This window comes from Molothrus aeneus, chromosome 6 (assembly GCF_037042795.1).
Source record: "Molothrus aeneus isolate 106 chromosome 6, BPBGC_Maene_1.0, whole genome shotgun sequence".
Classification (NCBI taxonomy): Eukaryota; Metazoa; Chordata; class Aves; order Passeriformes; family Icteridae; genus Molothrus; species Molothrus aeneus.
In genome coordinates, this window is record NC_089651.1 from 50,349,600 (window position 1) to 50,367,620 (window position 18,021).

At 43.4% G+C, this 18,021-nt stretch overlaps 1 protein-coding gene across 4 annotated transcripts in view; it reads right to left on the bottom strand.

The window, feature by feature from the left end:
- Positions 1-18,021, bottom strand: part of BCL11B (BCL11 transcription factor B) — a 91,350-nt gene that overhangs the window by 47,741 nt on the left and 25,588 nt on the right. For 2 of the 4 annotated variants that reach the window (XM_066553039.1, XM_066553038.1), the window contains exon 3: positions 855-1,070. The exons of the other annotated variants lie outside the window; for them this stretch is intronic. In XM_066553039.1, the coding sequence (XP_066409136.1) occupies positions 855-1,070 (216 nt within the window). The remainder of the gene's footprint in view (positions 1-854; positions 1,071-18,021) is intronic. 4 annotated transcript variants of the gene reach the window in all.

Consider the following 18,021-nt stretch of genomic DNA (forward strand, 5'->3'; position numbering starts at 1 on the left):
ACCACAGAGAGAGTCCATAAACATTTGTGGATTTTGCCACATCTGCATTTTCTTTTAAACCCTCCCCATTTTCACCTCACCAGCACAGAGTTCATCATAGACCGAGTCTTGCAACTGATCCATGCTCAGAAACACCCACTGATTTCAAAGAGATCACTGGGTCTGAAATGATGGGGTCTGGTGACAATATGTCCGTGTTCTCTTTGGCTAGCTTGGTGTACCTTCATTTTCACTTTCCCCTCCTTGTGGTGATAAAAGTCAGGCATCCAAAAGGAATAAAGTAAAAGAAAAACTGATGGGGTAAGAGGCCAGGGATGCATGGTGAGTTACCAAGGAGCTTTTTCTCAAAGCAAGGGACAGCATGGAGCACATACATCCTGCCTGCACATGGATGCGGAGGAGAGCCTTTAATATGAATGACTGAGGAGGAAGGGCAAAAAAGAAGGAAATAAAAATACCTCAGATGTAAAATGCTATCCAATTAAGCTTAAAATAAACAGCCTAAAGAGATGAAATCTTGATACTGCGATGCCACATTCTGCAAGGAGTCTGAGACATTTGTTCACAACATGGCACAAATGGCCCAGCAGTGGCCGCAGGTGACAACTGAGGGTGGGCAGGCAGGAGGGGAGGGATGAGAAAATGGAGGGAGTCACAGGCCCTTTCCCACTCCCCATCCTCTTCCAGGGTGGAGAGGGAAGGAGGAAGGGAAGTGGGAGGGGAGGGCAGCTTAGGGCATTTTCTCTGCCTTCCCCATGCGACCCAGCAAAGGCAGCTCTCCCACAGCAAAGACGACATCACTTGGCAGCACTACTGACCTTCAGATAGCAACAAAAAAAAAGTATTTCTATTACCTGACAACTGACAATGACATCCAAATGTGCCTGACGTCTCAGTCTGAATCTCAGTCTGAGTCCCGCCAACTGAGACTGCACGTGCACCACAGCAGGGCAGGCTAAGGCAGGGCGGGAGGGAGGCCAGTGCGCGGAGAGGTGACGTGATCACGGATGTGTGAGGGTGGGAGGAGGCAGCTATGGGAGCCCCCGGCAGGTTTGCAGGCCTGGACGGCCCTGGAGAAAAAACAATAGAAAAAACTGTCAGTCGGATCTAAGTTTGAAGGGACAGAGGAGGCATCAAACAAGCGAAGTGGGGGCTGGCTGCCTAACGCTCAACACGCTTGCTCTGAACCCCTCTCTGGGTCCGGCTGAGGGCTCACGCTGGGTGGGGAAAGAATAAGAAGAGACCTGGAGGACCTGCAAACCCAGGCTGAGGGCCTGTGTGGGCATGGAGTGGAGTGAAGATGGGGGATGGCCAGCCCTGGCACAGAGCAGAGCCAGAGGTGGCGGACGTCGCCACCAGCGCTTGCTCAGGGACCAAATCAAAAGGGGGATAATTGTTTTATGGCTGTGTTAATGCACTGAGCCGACACAAAACTGGGCAGACTTTCTGCCGAGCCACTGCTGAAGCGGGCTCCACACACCAGCCCGGACAAAGTGCAGTGACTTAGAGCTCAAATGGCTTCAGTGAGGTGCCAGGAGCCGAGCTCCCAGAAGGAAGCCTTGGCGGCCATGTGCTGCCTTCCCGCTTGAGCTGCGGCCAGTTGTGCATTTTGCATGCCCTGATTATGCAGGCCGATTCCCTACTGAGCCTGCGAGGAAGGGAGCAACCTTTTTCCTGGTAGCTAAAAGATGATATTGTAACCTACAACCTTATTATTTATTTTTAACCCCTCTAGGAATCACCTGCCATTTAAAAGCTGTATTTAAGAGTTTTCTCCTGCTCCACTGGAAGTGCTTGCTCCTCCTGGCACTAGTCCAAACTGAACTCTGTGGCTTTGAAAAACTAAGATACAAGTCTTAAATATTGGCATACACCTGCACAAATACAGACACACACACACACAGAGTCATGTAGGAGTCACGTTTTTGGCTGGCACAAATTAGCAGACTTTAAAGGGAAGCTGAGTGAATGGCACCACTTTCCATCCATTAGGAATCCCAACCTCTCCATTTCAAACTATTCCTGCCACTAAGTTATTAACTAAAGGGTAGCTGCTAATCAAGACCAGTTTCTACATGAAGAAATGTGGTGGAGTAGTCGCCATTAAAAATCTGGCATTTGCCAACAGATACCGCACAGTGGTAGATCAGAAACCACAGTTTCACCCTGTATTTAGATCAGGAAATATGTGTGCTAATTGTGGGGTACCTTCTGGCAAATGCTTTCTTACTAAATGGTGGCATCTCTGGCTGTGCATGAGTGTTCACCTTGCAGATAGATGCAAACACCATGACAGCAAGCAGAAAGATTTATCTGTGTTCCCTCCAACCCTAGAAAAAACATTTCCTAAAGGAACATACACTGTGGCAGCAAGGAATAATATTTATCCATGCTCCTCCTGACCCTAAACATGCAACATTTTCCAGAGGAGTCTCTCCACCTTGAGAGTCCCTATTCAGAAACCAGGCCTGCATGTTGATCTGACAGCTACACATGTGAGGCAAATGGGGATACTTCATCCTTGGCACAGCATCCAGCGCTCCAGTCTGCAAGGACTGCATTTGATTTTGGCGTTTATCTTAAATGGCTAAGAGACCACCAGTGCAAAACATTTGTGTGAAGCTTTTGCCAAAACCACAAGTGAAGAGTCTAAATTCCCTGTGTAAATACTTGAGCTTCAAGCATCAAGGATAAAATTTGTGCTGTTTTGTGAGGACTGGTTTTAAATAGAAGCCATCTCTGTGGCTTGTGGGACAAGGAAGGACTTTTTTTTTTTTTTTTGGGAGCTCTGTTTGACTTTTGTAACTCTTTGATCTCTCTGGAAGTACTATACAAGCAGGTACGATAACTGCTATCCAGATCCTACCTATGTTGCATTTCTGGCAAGACAGTGTGCTGTGCATGAGGAAACTGATGCTGGACATGGATTCTATGTGTGTAGGCACCACTCTACTGCCACTGTAACAGATATGAATAATGTTTGCTTTTTTCATGGAATAATGAAAGCATAGTACAGGTTCCCTCCAATGACTTAACAATTGTATCCTATATTCTTAATATAATAAAAATTGCTAGGCTGTGCTGAGCTGCCTGAGCATTTGTTCTTGCTTCAAGAAAATCATCAGCTTGAAATGGGGATTTAGAATAGAACCACAGAGCAGCTACATCTCAAGTTACAATGAGATGTGTCTGTGGTTTCACCATGACTAAGGGTACAGGTCTTGCAGTCACTTGGCCCTCTGTATATCATGATGCCTTACTATTGGTTTTGAAAGAGATAATCACACAGAGAAACTACACGAAGTCCAGCAAATGCATCATCTGACTCCACTGCATGGGGCTTTAATGTGGAGGTCCATGGGCCCTGGCACACAGCGCTACCCTGAGAGTAACAGCCTCTTCTCTAGCCCTGGTATGTCTCATATGTCCATTAGCAATGAATTTAATGCATTTTGCACAGCCCTGAGGTGTGCAAGAAGATGCAATAAGCTCTCACCAAGGAAGGCCCTCCCAGATCTTACTCAGGACATCTCTAGTGTGGAAAGGGAAGAAAGGCCTCAAATAGGAGATTTCTTACCATCTGGTCAAAGGGATCCTGTAGGAGCCTCCCAACAGTGCTACTGGGGGCAAAACAGCAATCTGTTTTAACAAGGTACCTAACAATTTTACCAGAAGAACTGTATGAACCAGATGTTGGTGAACGGATGGAACTGAAACTGCCACTCAGATGTTCTTTTTTTTTTTGTCCTCACCCTGGAGAAGAGATGCTCTGGGGAAACCTTATAGCAGCCTTCCAGTACCTGAAGGGGGCTGACAAGGGAGCTGGTAAGGGTTTTTTTACAGGATATGTGATGATAGGACAAGGGACAATGAAATTAAACTGACAGAGATAGGTGTAGATTAGGTTTAAGAAAGAAATTCTGTACTGTGAGGGTGATGAGAGACTGGAACAAGTTGCCCAGAGAAGTGTGCTCAAGATCAGGTTGGATTCATCTTTGAGGTGTCCCTGACCATCGCAGGGGCATCTGTTCCAACCCAAACCATTCTATGATTCTATGATTTGATGTTGTCCAGAACAGATGTAAATTTGAGGGAATCTAAAAATTGCTAACCTGGCATCACAAAAGAACGGATTAGTAAGGGAGAAGAAGAGTGGACCAAGAGAGACTCTGGCAGATGATCAGGAATTACCACCAGCACTCCCAAGTTCAGCACTATGAGACAAATATTGTGCAGTTGCCAGACCAGGAGACTTAAGTCTGCTCCCACAAGCAAAGACAAATCAGGTGATTCCTCTTCCCTTTTACTACCAATTCAAGGTTTACTTCTTTGTTATTAATCAGGACAGTCCTACAGAATCAGATCAAGTGGAAAATCATGAAGATGGAAATCATATCCAGTGGCCTCAAGAAAAGGCAGGGAGAAAAGGAGGGGTCCACCATTGGGTACAGGACACCTCTTCATAGTTATAGAAAAAATAACACTTTTGTTCAAAAATACTCTGCTTGTATTTGCTAGGAACATGTTTCCATTTAATCTCTTCATCTCCTCTCTGTGGGATCCTAGGTGTATTTTTTATTCCACAAAGGGACTATTTAAAGCTGAAAATGAAGATGGAGGCTCTTCAACTTAACTGTTACAGGTAGCAGATAAACACAAAACGAACAAAGATAAAAGGAGAGATGGACAGATTAGGTAGGTAGGTAGGTAGGTAGGTAGGTAGATAGATAGATAGATAGATAGATAGATAGATAGATAGATAGATAGATAGATAGATAGATAGATAGAATCTTAAGGTGGTGCAGAGAGTATTTTGCTCAGCCCACACAGCAAGAGGCAAGGGAGTGGAGCCGATCTCTGGAATTCTACATCCAATCGACCACATCACATTTTCAAAGAGAAAACACACCTGCGAGCCCCTGACTGCCACAAAGGGCATAGCCACAATCAGCAGTAAAGGGAAAGCAAACCACAAGAACTGCAGTGCAATCTTAGAGGCAAATATCCCATCTGGATGGGGAGAGCAGGCACACACATGCAGCATTGTGTTGCCTGGACATCCCTGACACGATGTGTGAGGCTCAATTTTCCTCTTGGGTCAGCAGTGGGAAATCACTCACCTGCACTGCAGATCTCAATTATATATTCTGCATTCATTCTGCATGGAGAGTTTTGCACATAGCATGAGTGTGAAACACACACAGGGACTGTCACCATGTAAATAAAACATCTGCATTGCTGATGGTAAAGGAAGATTTTGTTCTTGTGCATTAAACAGGCTCAGCATTTCCTCAGAACCTGTACATGGCAGTAGCTCACAGGTGATGTTGTCTCCAATGCACCACTAAGGGTAATTTTCTTTTTTCTCTCTGCTATTTTTAAACTTGCAAGGAAGAAAATAAGGTAAATTGGACACGACCCCAGATGGAAAATGGAAAAGCCTAGATGAACCTGACAAAAGCCACAATCAAGGCATAAATTGCATCCTTTTGTTGCCCCTCTCCCAGAGCCTAGACATGTCTGGCCATATGATATGGTGTATGTAAAACACCACACTCCTCTGGCACATCTGCAGAAAAGTCCCTGAGCAAAATACAAAGAAGGAGCCAAAGCAGCATTCAAAATGTCCCACCTCATCATGGCTTAGACCAGGGGAAGCAATCTTAAATTAAGAGACCTGGCTTTATATCTCATGTCACATGTAACTGCAGCCACACGTAGCTGTGTGTGCCAGGGGGGCTGTGTGCTTGACTGTGGGTGCCTGGGTGTGTGTGTCCATGCACAGGCAGACAGGCAGGTGCACAGGCAGACATGTGAGTTGCTTAACAGGGCACAAACCAAGTTTTTCTACATGTTTCTCTGTGCCTGTCTGATGATAGAAAATCCAATCAATAGCTGGTTAGAGAATAAAGCTCAGCTCCATTATTAAAAAATTCTCTTTCAATAAAAAGAAAAACATCTGTTCAAACAGTGTACAGCTACAAATTTGGAGTGCAGGCTGAAGCATCATCCCTGCCCTGTGCCCGTCATGTTCAGGGAAAATACTGCAGATGTTTTGAGGGGAGTTTTACATGAACCATTGCAGCAGGTTTCCAAAAATGATTAACAAATCTATCCACTAATCTCTCCAATAGATTTTTTTTTCCCAAGCTTTTTCTAAAACAAGTTGTCTTATGTGCATCACACCCTCTCCTGCGGACTGTTCCCACCTGATAGTATTGTCTCTCTGCCATGTCTCTTTTTGCAGACACCAAGAGTGTTGAGAAGCAAATACACACAAGCACACACACGTACAAGCACAGAGACACACTTCCAAATACACATAAGCACAAACACTTCCAACAGCAACCAGCAGAGCAATTCCCCCTGCAAGGGGCAGATACACACAGCATCCCCCGGGAAAGGCAGAATGACTCCCTGGTGTGCAGACACACAACTGCACACACTCACACCCAGAGTCCAGCACTCAGCCAGACACACCTGCATGCCAGCCTTCACCTGTACCCCCAGCACACACACAGCCCTTTGGGAGAGGTTTTCCCCACACTGATTGTGATGCTTAGACTGAAACTTTGCTCAAGCTGGAAATGCAAAAGTTGCAGCAGGTAGAGAAGAAGGAGAGCAAGGAAGAGATTTCTTGTTGTATTTTGCTCAGGGATTTTTTCATTTTGGCAGACCAGGATTCCCTTTGAATTGATACATTTCTTTCTCCCAAGAATTTCAAATGATAATGCATAAATGAGTCATAGATCAAGAACACGACGTGGTGAGCAAGGAGGAGAAAGAGTGTGAGTGAGGGGCACTGGCACAGAAATTTGACAGTACCCCAACTCCCCCCCTTCCTCCCCCCATGCCAAGACATTAATTCTCACAAGTCGGAGAAAATTACTATGCATGAATGCAAAAAGCATGATCAGGAGTAATTAACATGGCTTCATATGCAAATTTTATTAATGCAGAAGTACAAAGTCATTATGCAAATGAAACTTACGTCAACTCTCTTGACAAATATTCATTTCTAAAGCTCAAGTTTCTCCCTTCTAATTTTTTTTCCTTGATTTTTGGTGTAAAACCAAAAAAAAAAAAAAAGTGATGAGGACTGCTTGACAAGTTTGCAAAGTTGTTTTTCAACCGGAGAAATTTTATTCTTGCATTGTTGATATATTTTTTTTTGTTGTTGTTGTTGGCAGGTACACGACAGCTCATGGAGGAGAGCGGGAGGATGGGGGACGCGGGCTACCAGCAGCAGGCAGCCAATCAAAACGCCAGCGGCTGTAATGAGCGCGATTGATGACTGTTTGGCTTTACTGCAGGGTAATGAACTAGAATCCAGTCTGAGGAGGGAAAAAATATGAATATTCATGAAGCTGTGCTCCTGCCTTTGATGATTAAAGAAATTTTTAATATTCAAATAAGCGCTTGCCAAGTGATTAACAAAGAACAAGCACGCAGGAATATGGAAATGGAGCTGTGGAAGATTTGGGAGTCACAGTCTGTGCAGAAAAGACAGCACAAAATTTCATAAACAAGATAGGCAGATAACCTAATTCAAATCTGAGCAAATAAAGGGGGGAAAATCACCTTCCTTTTCATCAGTTTGGATATTGTATCAGTCACTTTGTTTTAGAGTGCAAAGGAGAATTAAATCAACCAATGCAATAAGACGGGGGGAAATACCCAAACCCTGAGAAACACAATCCAGCAATTGCAAAGTAAGAATCCTGGGTCAGAAACCGATAGGAAAATGATGGCTAAGGCCACCCTCTGCTGTGGGCTATTGCTTTTCCAAAGCAGGATCCTGCCTGATGCTGAGAGCCTCCTGGCTGCTGAGAATCGCCAACTTGTTGTATACAACAGGCAGGAGTCAAAAGTATCCTAAAATCACCAAGACCAGTCCCTGCTGTTAAATCCCTTTCCTTGGATAAAGGGCACACTGCAGGGCTTGGCTGCTGTCTGGGAGAGGAGGGAGTGCAACAGAAACAAGAAATATTATTGCCAGGGTAAAGAAAGCAAGAAAAAAACTGAAAAGGAGGATGCAAGGAGGTCTCAGCTGCCCACTCTGGTAATCAGTTGGTAAAAAATGTGTTTTCCATGTCTGAGCCAGAAAGGTCCTCCACTCCCCACAGATTTCTGAACAAGGATACAAAAATTCAGGCACATTATAAAATGTCTGATAAGTTCAGGCTCTCACAGTTTAATAGCTTCACTAAGGATTCACACTGAAGCAGATAGTAACAATATTAGCTGCTAAAATGACTTTGCAGTTAAAATACATCTAATTAGCAGTCAGCTAATTTTTTTTTTTGTTTTTCTTTGAAAAACAGTTAACTTCAGAGCTATATTATACCAGAATGAAATGTGGTTGAGCTCTTTCTATTACTCAAAAGCCAGAGTAAGGATATCTTCAAAGTCTTAGGGCACTGGAAAATCAACTCACCTTTTTGTTATTAGATCCTGGGGTTTCACAGGCCTGTTTGCCTTTTCTGCAGACCTTTAAAAACTCTGGTTAATTATTTCTTATTTAAAAATTTAAAGAAAGCATAGGCTAGGTACCATTTAATAATTAACTGCTGTTTTCAGAATGTAAAATTTCAACTGTACTTAAAATAAAAATAATAACGGTAGCAGCATGAGGACAATGCTACAAAATGCAAAAAATGGCCATGATAAGAACCTTCAAAGTTGTCATGAAAACACATTATGTAGCTAATGGAATTCTTCCCCCTATATTTGCTTCAATTTTGAAAATGCAAAATTATTCACTATTGATGTATCACAGAAAAGAACAGGGCAAAAAAAAAGAAAGGAAGGAAAGAAAAAAAAAAAAAGAAATGCCTAAATGTAAGTAAAGATAAGGTTAAACACCATGCCAAGGTATTGCTGGGAGTCTTTGCTCTGAATAATGCCAAGACCTTTCGAAGATGTCTGTTGTCTCTGAGTGCGCGTGGGCGGGTGAAGTGTGATATTACATAACTCACACGCGGCAGCGGCTCTGCACAACCGTACTGACTAAAACGCCCGGCTGTGAAACTCAGATCTCCATTTCCTGGGCTGTTTGTAGCTCATGTCAGACCTCTGAACACCGAAAATGTTATCCTTTGTCTGCAAGGTTCCTTGGCTTTGTTTTAATCAGTGCATTTTCTTTTTTAATGACAGAGGAGCAACTACCAGCTCCTACAGTTGGTTGCTTTGAAGCGCTTCTTAAATGGCCATTAAATTCTACCATACAAATGTGAATACTTAATATTTATTCCATATTTTCATTATTTCTTTTAAAGTACCCCATTTACATATTTCTGGAGAATAATGGTACTTCTGCAGGGCAGGTGAACACACATTTCTGCATATGGAGTCAATGGGAAAAAGCATTAAGAGTCCATATTGTAAAAATCAGCTCCTAAATTTAAGTAGTTTGAATTGAGCATGCAGCTGTGGTTGCCTGTCAGTAGTTGGATGCTGTAATAATAATAACAACAACAATAATAACAATAATAATAATAATCTTTTCATTTCTCTAGTGCCTTCCACGCAAAGATCTGGAAGTACTTTACGAAGATAAATAAACTGAGTTTGGAACACCCCACGTGGTTAATAAATATCCCAACATATCTAAAGAGCATGCAATTCCTCTCACTATGTAAAAATCCTCATTATGTCATTCATGTATTTGCATATGGTATTTTGGAGACTTGGACACCGAGGGCAGTCTGGGGAGAATTTTACTTACCTCGAGACCATGTGAATTCACAGAAGAAGCCCACACTATGCCAGCAGGACTGTTTTGCCAAACCCCCTCTTTTAGAAAACAGGGGGGGATTGTCAGTGGCCCCACTCAGGGGCCAGGGTGAGTGGTCCCCAGGTGTATCCAGGTACCACATGGCAGCATCTCTCTGAGCCAGGTCCCCACAGGGGCTCCTGCAGGACTACCTGTACCCTCCTCCCACCTGATGCTCATCTAAACTTCTTCCTCACCCCTTGTATGTGCTATGAACATGAAAAGAGAAAAACTGAAACACCTTGGCTCACCCTCAATTAACCACACAAGAAAAAGAATTCCTGCCTACCCCAAGGCTGCATTCATCACCTCCTCCTGCTGTGTCCTGTGCCCACCCCACCAACACAAGCCTTTACCCCAGGAGGACCGTGTCCCTTTGTGATGAGAGCAACTGGGTGCAAGAGCAAGGGAAAATAGGGCAGGATTTGGCCTAAAAACATCTTAAGGCATGAGTGAATACAACATATCAATAGATGTGCTAAAAATATAACACAGGAAAACAGGGATTTTCCTCATCTCGGGAAAATGGTCTTGCAGACCACTGGGCTGGGAAGAAGGCTGGGGTGCACAGCCCAGGGCATGAGCCACACAGGCTATGGCACATTCTCTCCTGAAGCTCAGCTTCCCTTCTGACCTTCCCACTGACTGCCTGTCTGGTGTGTTCAGCCCCAAGATGCTCTCAAGCAGAGCCCAGCTCTCACTCTGGGAATGTCGAGTGTCTAACACAAGGGTGGCCTGATCTGAGCTGCAATATCCAGAAGCTACCACAATAAACTAACAAATAATACTAATCACCCTGATTTGTGGAGAGTTGGGGTTTTTTTGGGGTATTTTTTCCCCAAAAGGCATAAAGGGTAGACAATAAACAGTTCATCAATTTTCCCAATTTTTTTACTCAACTCTTGTAATTAAGTCCTGGGGAGATTTCAGTGGTTGTAAAAATTCTTGTGGGTACTAAAAATTTTAGACCTGATTATATCATGAATATTTCTATCTACCAGCAAATATGTTTGATGTAATTGAAATATAGAACTACCCCAACAGACAACTGTAGCAATTTAACAGGCCCTGAAATTAATAAAGTAACTCAGTGGATGGAAGGGGCTGCTTCCAAAGGGCAAAATAATATATATATATGCAGCTAGAGCAAGAAACACCCCTACAAATAATCAGAGGGCTTGACCACAAGAGGATGGTCAAGTGGTTAAAATGAAGGAATTGAAGCAGCCAGGGAAGAGACAGAGATAAGCAGGAGTCATTAACACCAGTGGACTTCTCTGCCTTGGCCTTTTGGAGCTGAGTCCTGCACACACTGGCAGATGCTGCATTGCAAACATGTATCCTCAGGGTGGGTGGATATGGCCTCTGGAAAAGAGAATAGCAGGATCTGCTGCTTGGCTAAGTATCTCTGCCTCGCTCTGAAGTTTGCCTTCTACCAGTAGTTTTAAAATTTGTCCCTAAATTTTTTTCCCTATCTCTCACAATAAAAAATAATCACAGTTTTTAAAAACTTGGAGGAATTAGGCAAAATGAGGCTTTAGCAGCTCTTCAGCTGTTTGGCAACAAAATCAATTCCTGCAATGGGAGGGAACTTAGGGAAAAAGAAGCAGATGAAGTCACTCTGCCCCTCTGTGCCTCAGTCTCCCCATCTGTGAAAATCGGCTAATGACATCCACCTGATTTAGTTAAATGTCCTGGAAACTAAAAAGACTCTGTAACAGCAATATATTAAGCAGCAGCACTGTTAACTGCTTCACTGCTGGAAATGCAAAGGAGAGCCATCAGGTGATGCCATGTCCCTGCACAGCACAGATGGACAAACTTAATATACAGAAACAATTAGCTTTGGGGGAGAATCACAGCTTCTGTTTTTTTGGCTCACACCTTGCCAAAAGCAATGTAAGTGTAGACACTGTAAGTGCTGAATTTCAATGTGAAAAATAGTCTACCTGCCTAGTGTGAATGCATACACCAGACTTAAAGTAATATAACTTTGAAATAAGTGGGGGAAGGGAGGGACATTAACAGGCACATTCATGATTTTCAAATTTTTCCTTGTGCATGGAGCACTTTCACACTTAGAAAAGAAATTCACTGACACCAAGCAAACTTGAAAAAGCAAAACAGAGCAAGTTACCGGGGAGGGAGGGAGCAGCAGAGATTTTTAAAATGAGGGTTCCCATTGAGTTTTGGATCTCTCAGGTGAAAACTACTCCAGCTATGTATGTATGAGTAGACCCAAGTCTGAAAACTGAATCTATCAAATTAAATGAGCAGAGCAATCATCTGGAGAAGGTAAAACAATCCACCAAATGAGAATAACACTGAGGATATAAAGGTGCAGTCTTCAACCCACTGGACACCAGCACAACTAAGCAAATAATGCTCTGTGAATGGAAAAGAGGCTAGGAAATTAACCAGCTTTTAAAAAATGAAAGAAAGCAGATAAATAAACCAGCAACCAGGACCTTAGTTCAGACTATAATGTAAGCCAAAAAAAGGAAAGAGTGAACCAGCATTTCATTTGCATGAGGAAGCATGCTGGAAACTTGTGCCCAATCCCTCTGCTAAATAGAACAATGAAGTTTTACCCAAAGACTTGGATCCAAACAGAATTTGGCCAGTCACAAGCACTAATTAGACAGGATAACCAAACCCTGCTCCAGGAGAGGTAAAACACAAGTGCAGTATAATAAGAACCCTGTAATCCTTTCACTCTGACACAAAACTGAGCGCAAAGTATAAGAAACCAAGAGCCATTCTACATAAAGAATTTTTTTCTGAGGTATTTATTTTCTGGACCAGATTTCCCTGTAACTTTCAATTTACCCATTATTTGTACAGAACAGCATCTTTCTCCATAACATAAAAGCATAGGATACAAAAAGGCTTTTTGTTATCAAGTCTGCTTGAAACAGAAGCTGAATACACTTACCTAGGAAAGTGTATTCAAAAAAAATGAGATAAAAAAACAGACATACTGTACAAGCAAGGTGAGGCAAGAGAATTCCTTTTAAAAATCCACAGTTAGGATGAGGAAGCAATATTAAATTCATACCTATCACCCAGTAAAATAAGGCTGAGTAGGCTTGTTTTGTTTCTGATGAAAATGTCAATATTCTCCAATGACAGCTTATTGCTTTATATCACAGTCTAACCAAATCTTTCTATAACCTCCTGCATTACGAGCAAAATCTCTAAAATGTCACCAACTAAAAAACTGAACCTGCCTGTAATTAGTTTCAACAAAGTCATCCTTTTAACCCTAATTTTCTAGATGTAGATGGTATTTCCATAGTAAGCATTATGAACCTTCCTTAAGGACAAGTGGAATCAAATTGTAAAATCATAAGCAGCGATCTAGTAGTTCTTCCTCGAAGCAAGCCCTTTATTTGCCTGTAATAAATTCAAATCCAGTCTTCATTCTCTTAATAGGTGATCAGAGAAAATATGCATGCACACCTAAACTGCCACAACAAACCTTATTTTTTAAATAACACTTCAATCGCTAATATAATAAAGATTGTTGTAACCCGTTAGCACTGGTATCATTATTCCTTATGATTCAATATTCTAATGACTGGCTGTAACAGAGGTTTATGTTCTGCAGAGGTTTATACCACTATTTAATGTAATTAAGCAAACTGGCAGCCAGTGCCTCTATGGAAATATCATTTCTATCACAGAGTATTCCCACCAGAAATTCAGAGGGATCATAACATACAAACTTTGATTCTGTTTATTTTTTCCCCTGTTCTGAAACTGATCTGGCATTTCTTGGACTTAGTACTAAGTGGAAGAAGGAATTAATTTGGCTTCTGTAGACATGTTATTATTGACAATACTAATAATCTATGACAAATGGGCCATCCCCACTCCTCTCTTTCAGCAGGCATTGCAGCCTGCAACATCACTTTGCAAAGCCCCAGAGCTGGACTCTCCTCTTGCAGGGAACCCTGTGAGTGTACCAGCAATGGGGTTTTAAGTAAGCCATTAAAATGCTAATATTCAGCACGGGCCAGATCCCTGTTACCACTGAAAGCAGAACTAAAGCTCCTCTGGAGACAGGATAAGGCCCTTCCAATGTGATCAAAGAGTAAATACATGCAAAGCTCTGATGGGAAAAAGGATCTTTTTTCTAATTTTAAAACTAAACAGGGAGAGTCCACCAGGCTCATAATCCATGTTACAGTCACATCTGGGATCACTGACATCTGGGATAAGAGCCGTGAGGAAGATGGGTCCAGGCTAAAAAGTTGCCACCTGGGGTCAAAGAGGAGCACTTAACACCCAGGATTCTGTGAAAATGGACTTATTTATCTTTTGGGCTACACTCCCCTCCACTCAGCTCTGCTGATGACAGCAAATATGCCACACTATATATATTTGTTTTATATAGGTACATAGATATAGATATATACATGCACTGTGCATTGCTTTGTCACATTTGCATTCACCCCATCTTGCAAAGGAAGCTCAACCCCTCACTCAAGCAGGACGTTTATAGGGTCATCCAAGAATGCAGGATCAGAAGCAGATTCGGACCAAAAGCAAGAGTTCACCCTTTGCCTGCAACAGCAGAGCCAATTTTGTTAAATAAAGGCTTAGTTACCTCTCCTTCCCAGCTGTAAAGCTCTCTGTAGAGGGAAGGAAAAAAAAAAGCCTTAAAGATTTTGAAAGAAAACCCACTCCCATTTGGGGGGGGGGGGGGGATGGGACTTGGAATGATAATAGAAAAGGAAAAATATCTGGTTCTTATTATTACTACCTCCAGCACTTTCACCTCCACAAACAGCTTAAAGAAGGGCTTCTGGAACAGAAGTTCTACTTTCCTTAATCTGGGCTCTTAACTGCCAGGATCTGGTTAGATTTTCTCCTTTTCCAGATTTTAATACTTTTATTATATATTTCAATGGGGAGTGGGGGGAGGAAGAGTGGGAATCTCAGTGTCACTCTAAGGAAGAAGTCACCAGGTTTTGCGATCCAGCAGCTTCCTTGGCAGAGGGAACTGCTGGTTGGCATAATCCACTCGTTTGACAAAACTACTATTTCTGGGCACAGGCTCAAAAACAGGTAGGAAGCAAATGCTGAGAAATAAGGAAGTAAAAACAGCCAACAGATTTTTCACTACCAAGAACGCCAAGAGTAAACATGATTTATTTAGCTGTGTTTAACATGTCTCTTCTGCACTAGACTGCAGAAATCTGCTTGCATTTAGAGCAGGAGGAGGAGGAGGAGGAAGGGGGGAGGGGATGAAAAGGGAATCCATTACGGCGCTCCGCTGGTACTTTCTGAATTGTTCAGTCACACAGTTTTATGGAGTACAAGTATTTTCTAGCCCAAAATACATTCATGTGTCAGAAGAAAGCAGCACTAATCTGCTGTTAATTAACAAGCTGCTGCTAACAAAAGATGAAGGACCCAATTCATACAAACAATATTTACGTGGGTGTCGCATGATTTTGTCACAGATCTTTTCTCTTTTCCCCTCCCCCTGCCCAGTTTCCCCCCTGCCTCCTCCTCTTCCTCAGCACCCAGTTGCAGGGATACAGAACAGAGGAGTGCCAGCTCCTCTTGGAACCAACACCCAGAGTGGAGGTGAGGGCACAAGCCATGTCTCAACCCTGCCAAACTCAGACAAGGTCTCACCTGAGCCACCCAGCTCTGGGGTTCATGCCTACCCACCCGGGGAAGGGCCCTATCACATGTTCACAAGTAAATCTTCTTAAATCCTTCATTTATGAGGGAGAGGCCATCTCCTGGCACTGTGCCCACAGTGACAATGCTGCTGAGGCTCCAGAAAGTGGCATGAGCCCTCCCATCCTCATCCATCCTTACCAACCAGTGCAGGCTGTGAGAGGGGGTGGGAGGCACCACTGCCTTCCCCAGTGCCTGGTCTGTGATTTCATTTTTGTTTAATCTTTGCCAAGGACTTTGGGGATGGGGGGACCACACTAACAGCACAGAGGCTTGATTAAGGCTTGTTCAAAAATACCCATGCACACACAAATGGGTAGGGCTGTGAGCAGTGAACCAGAGGGCAGCTCTCCCAGCCACAGCTCTGCTGACCTTCCTTGCTCCCTGCTGGGATTTTGGACAGTAGCACCTGTGGCCTCATCCAGAAGGGTGCTGAGCACTGCAGGATGCCCCAGGTCTCTGCTGAATGCAGCTGGGCGCTTTGGAAAACAAACCCATTCACAATCTTTTCTGCCTCCTGGGAAATGAGAGTGCATATCTCCTGTGGGCGTTTCAAAGCTGGTGCTGGCAAAGACATGGGAGAGTTAAAACCAACAGCAACTAGCACTAAAAATTCCTGGACTTGTTCCCCTCTCAGGAACAAAGCTGGGGCTGCAGGGTGGGAAAAAGGGCTGATGGTCCCCTGTGCTTCACCCATCAAACCACACCAGCCTGTCCTACAGAAGGGTTGTGGGGGACAGGGTTTAGGCTCTGCTCTGCACTGTCATCACTCAGCCAGGGCTGGGAGAAGCACAGGGACAGGAGGGTGGGAAATAGAGGTATTTCAGTGTGATTCTGGAAGTGCCAGGGTTCTGCTGTCATGGCATGGTGGGGTGGCATTTCTGCGAGCAGAGTTCTCTGCACACCCCAGTTACTGTCTCACCTTCAAGGCCACAGCCTCCTCAGTGAGGAACAAACTCCACTGGAGAATGCACACATCTGCCCTTCCTGGTTTTCTCTCTGTACCCTTACCCCATTCCTGAAATCATGAGATTTTCACTGCAAAAGTCACAACCACTCTCTCAGCACATTCCCTAGGCACCCTGGCCAGCACCCACCCCCCCAATGACTCCTTCCAGGACCTGCTCTGGCAGGAGCCTCTGAAAGGGACCAGCCCTGAACACAGGCTAGCACTGACTCTTCCTCACATCATCTCTTTGTGCATTTCCAGAGTGATCCCTGCCATTTCTAGACCAGAATTTTAACAAAGTCCCAGCCTGGGCATTTTCAAAGATCTATTTTTTAAATTATTTTTTTGTTAGCAGTGATAATTGAAACACTGACATCTACCATTTGAAAAGCAAAGAAAACACATTTAAACAAGCATCTTAAAAGAGCTAATGAAAGAGAAACAGATACATCTGTATTGCTCTCTCCACTCACTATCTCTCAAATAAGTAAACCTTTCCAGATAGCAGGGCAGGCTCCCAAAAGTAAAGACATTAGCTGTTCCCAAGCTTCCTGCAGACAGAGTGAGGACAACCAGAGAATTGCCCCACCCAGGTAACGCCTGTTGCAAGCTGCCAGCTGCCCGGAAAAAAGCCTTGCCCAAGCAGCCCCAAGGCCCCAGCCCACAGACTTCATCAATCCAGCTGGTCAGTCCTTCCAAAACAAGCAGGTGCCTTTGCTAGGGGTCTCCAACCACCACTGCACCCTTGACCTGCCTTTGCCGAATTATTTCTAATGAATGTTAATTGTCAGATAGGCAGCATTGAGAATTGAGGGTGCTTTTCCTTACCCACACAGCAGATGTGGTAAGGATGAAGCCAGTCCAAGACAATGCATTGTCAAAAGCTCCCTGAAGGGATGGGTGCTTCTAGTGGCCAGTAAAAATGTCTTCTTTTGCTCCTGTGTACTAGCGCTGCTAACAGAAAACCCTGCTGTGCATCCCACTGGACAATCAGCCCCAACCAGGAATCCTCGATCAGTTTCAAAATCAAAAATAACGTGCATCATCTTAAATGATGAACTTGGCACAATGAGGATAACATCCTTCAGTGGAGTCTGGGAGCTGAAGTGGGGGTTCAGGGGTTTTTTAGGAAGTTTTGGGGACTTACTGTTTTAACTTCCTTCTTGCAAAAAGACCCTGCACCATAAACACTAATCAAATACCATATTCTGCCTTTTAGTCTTGAACAATTATGAGTACAGTTTTGTGATCTTTAGCCATATTTACTGATACTCAAAGGCAGATTCTATCTTGTTAGATTGTTATAAATGGGACCCCAGGGAATCGGCACACAGGCGGAGGCAGATGTGAAAGAGCCTTCTCAGAGCTCGGGTGTGCTTCAGTTTTCTAGTTGCTAAAATTACAAATGTTTTGGAGAAAAAAAAAATCCAACCAACTTTAGATTCCTCTGCCAGATCATTACAAAGAGCTGTCTGTACATTACAAAAAAAAAAAAAAAAAAGAAGCCATTTTGCTGAACTTAATATTTTTTAAGGTTAACTGTTAAATTTCAAAGTGTGGTTTACATGTGTTGGCCACTTGCATGAACAAAAGTTTCAGA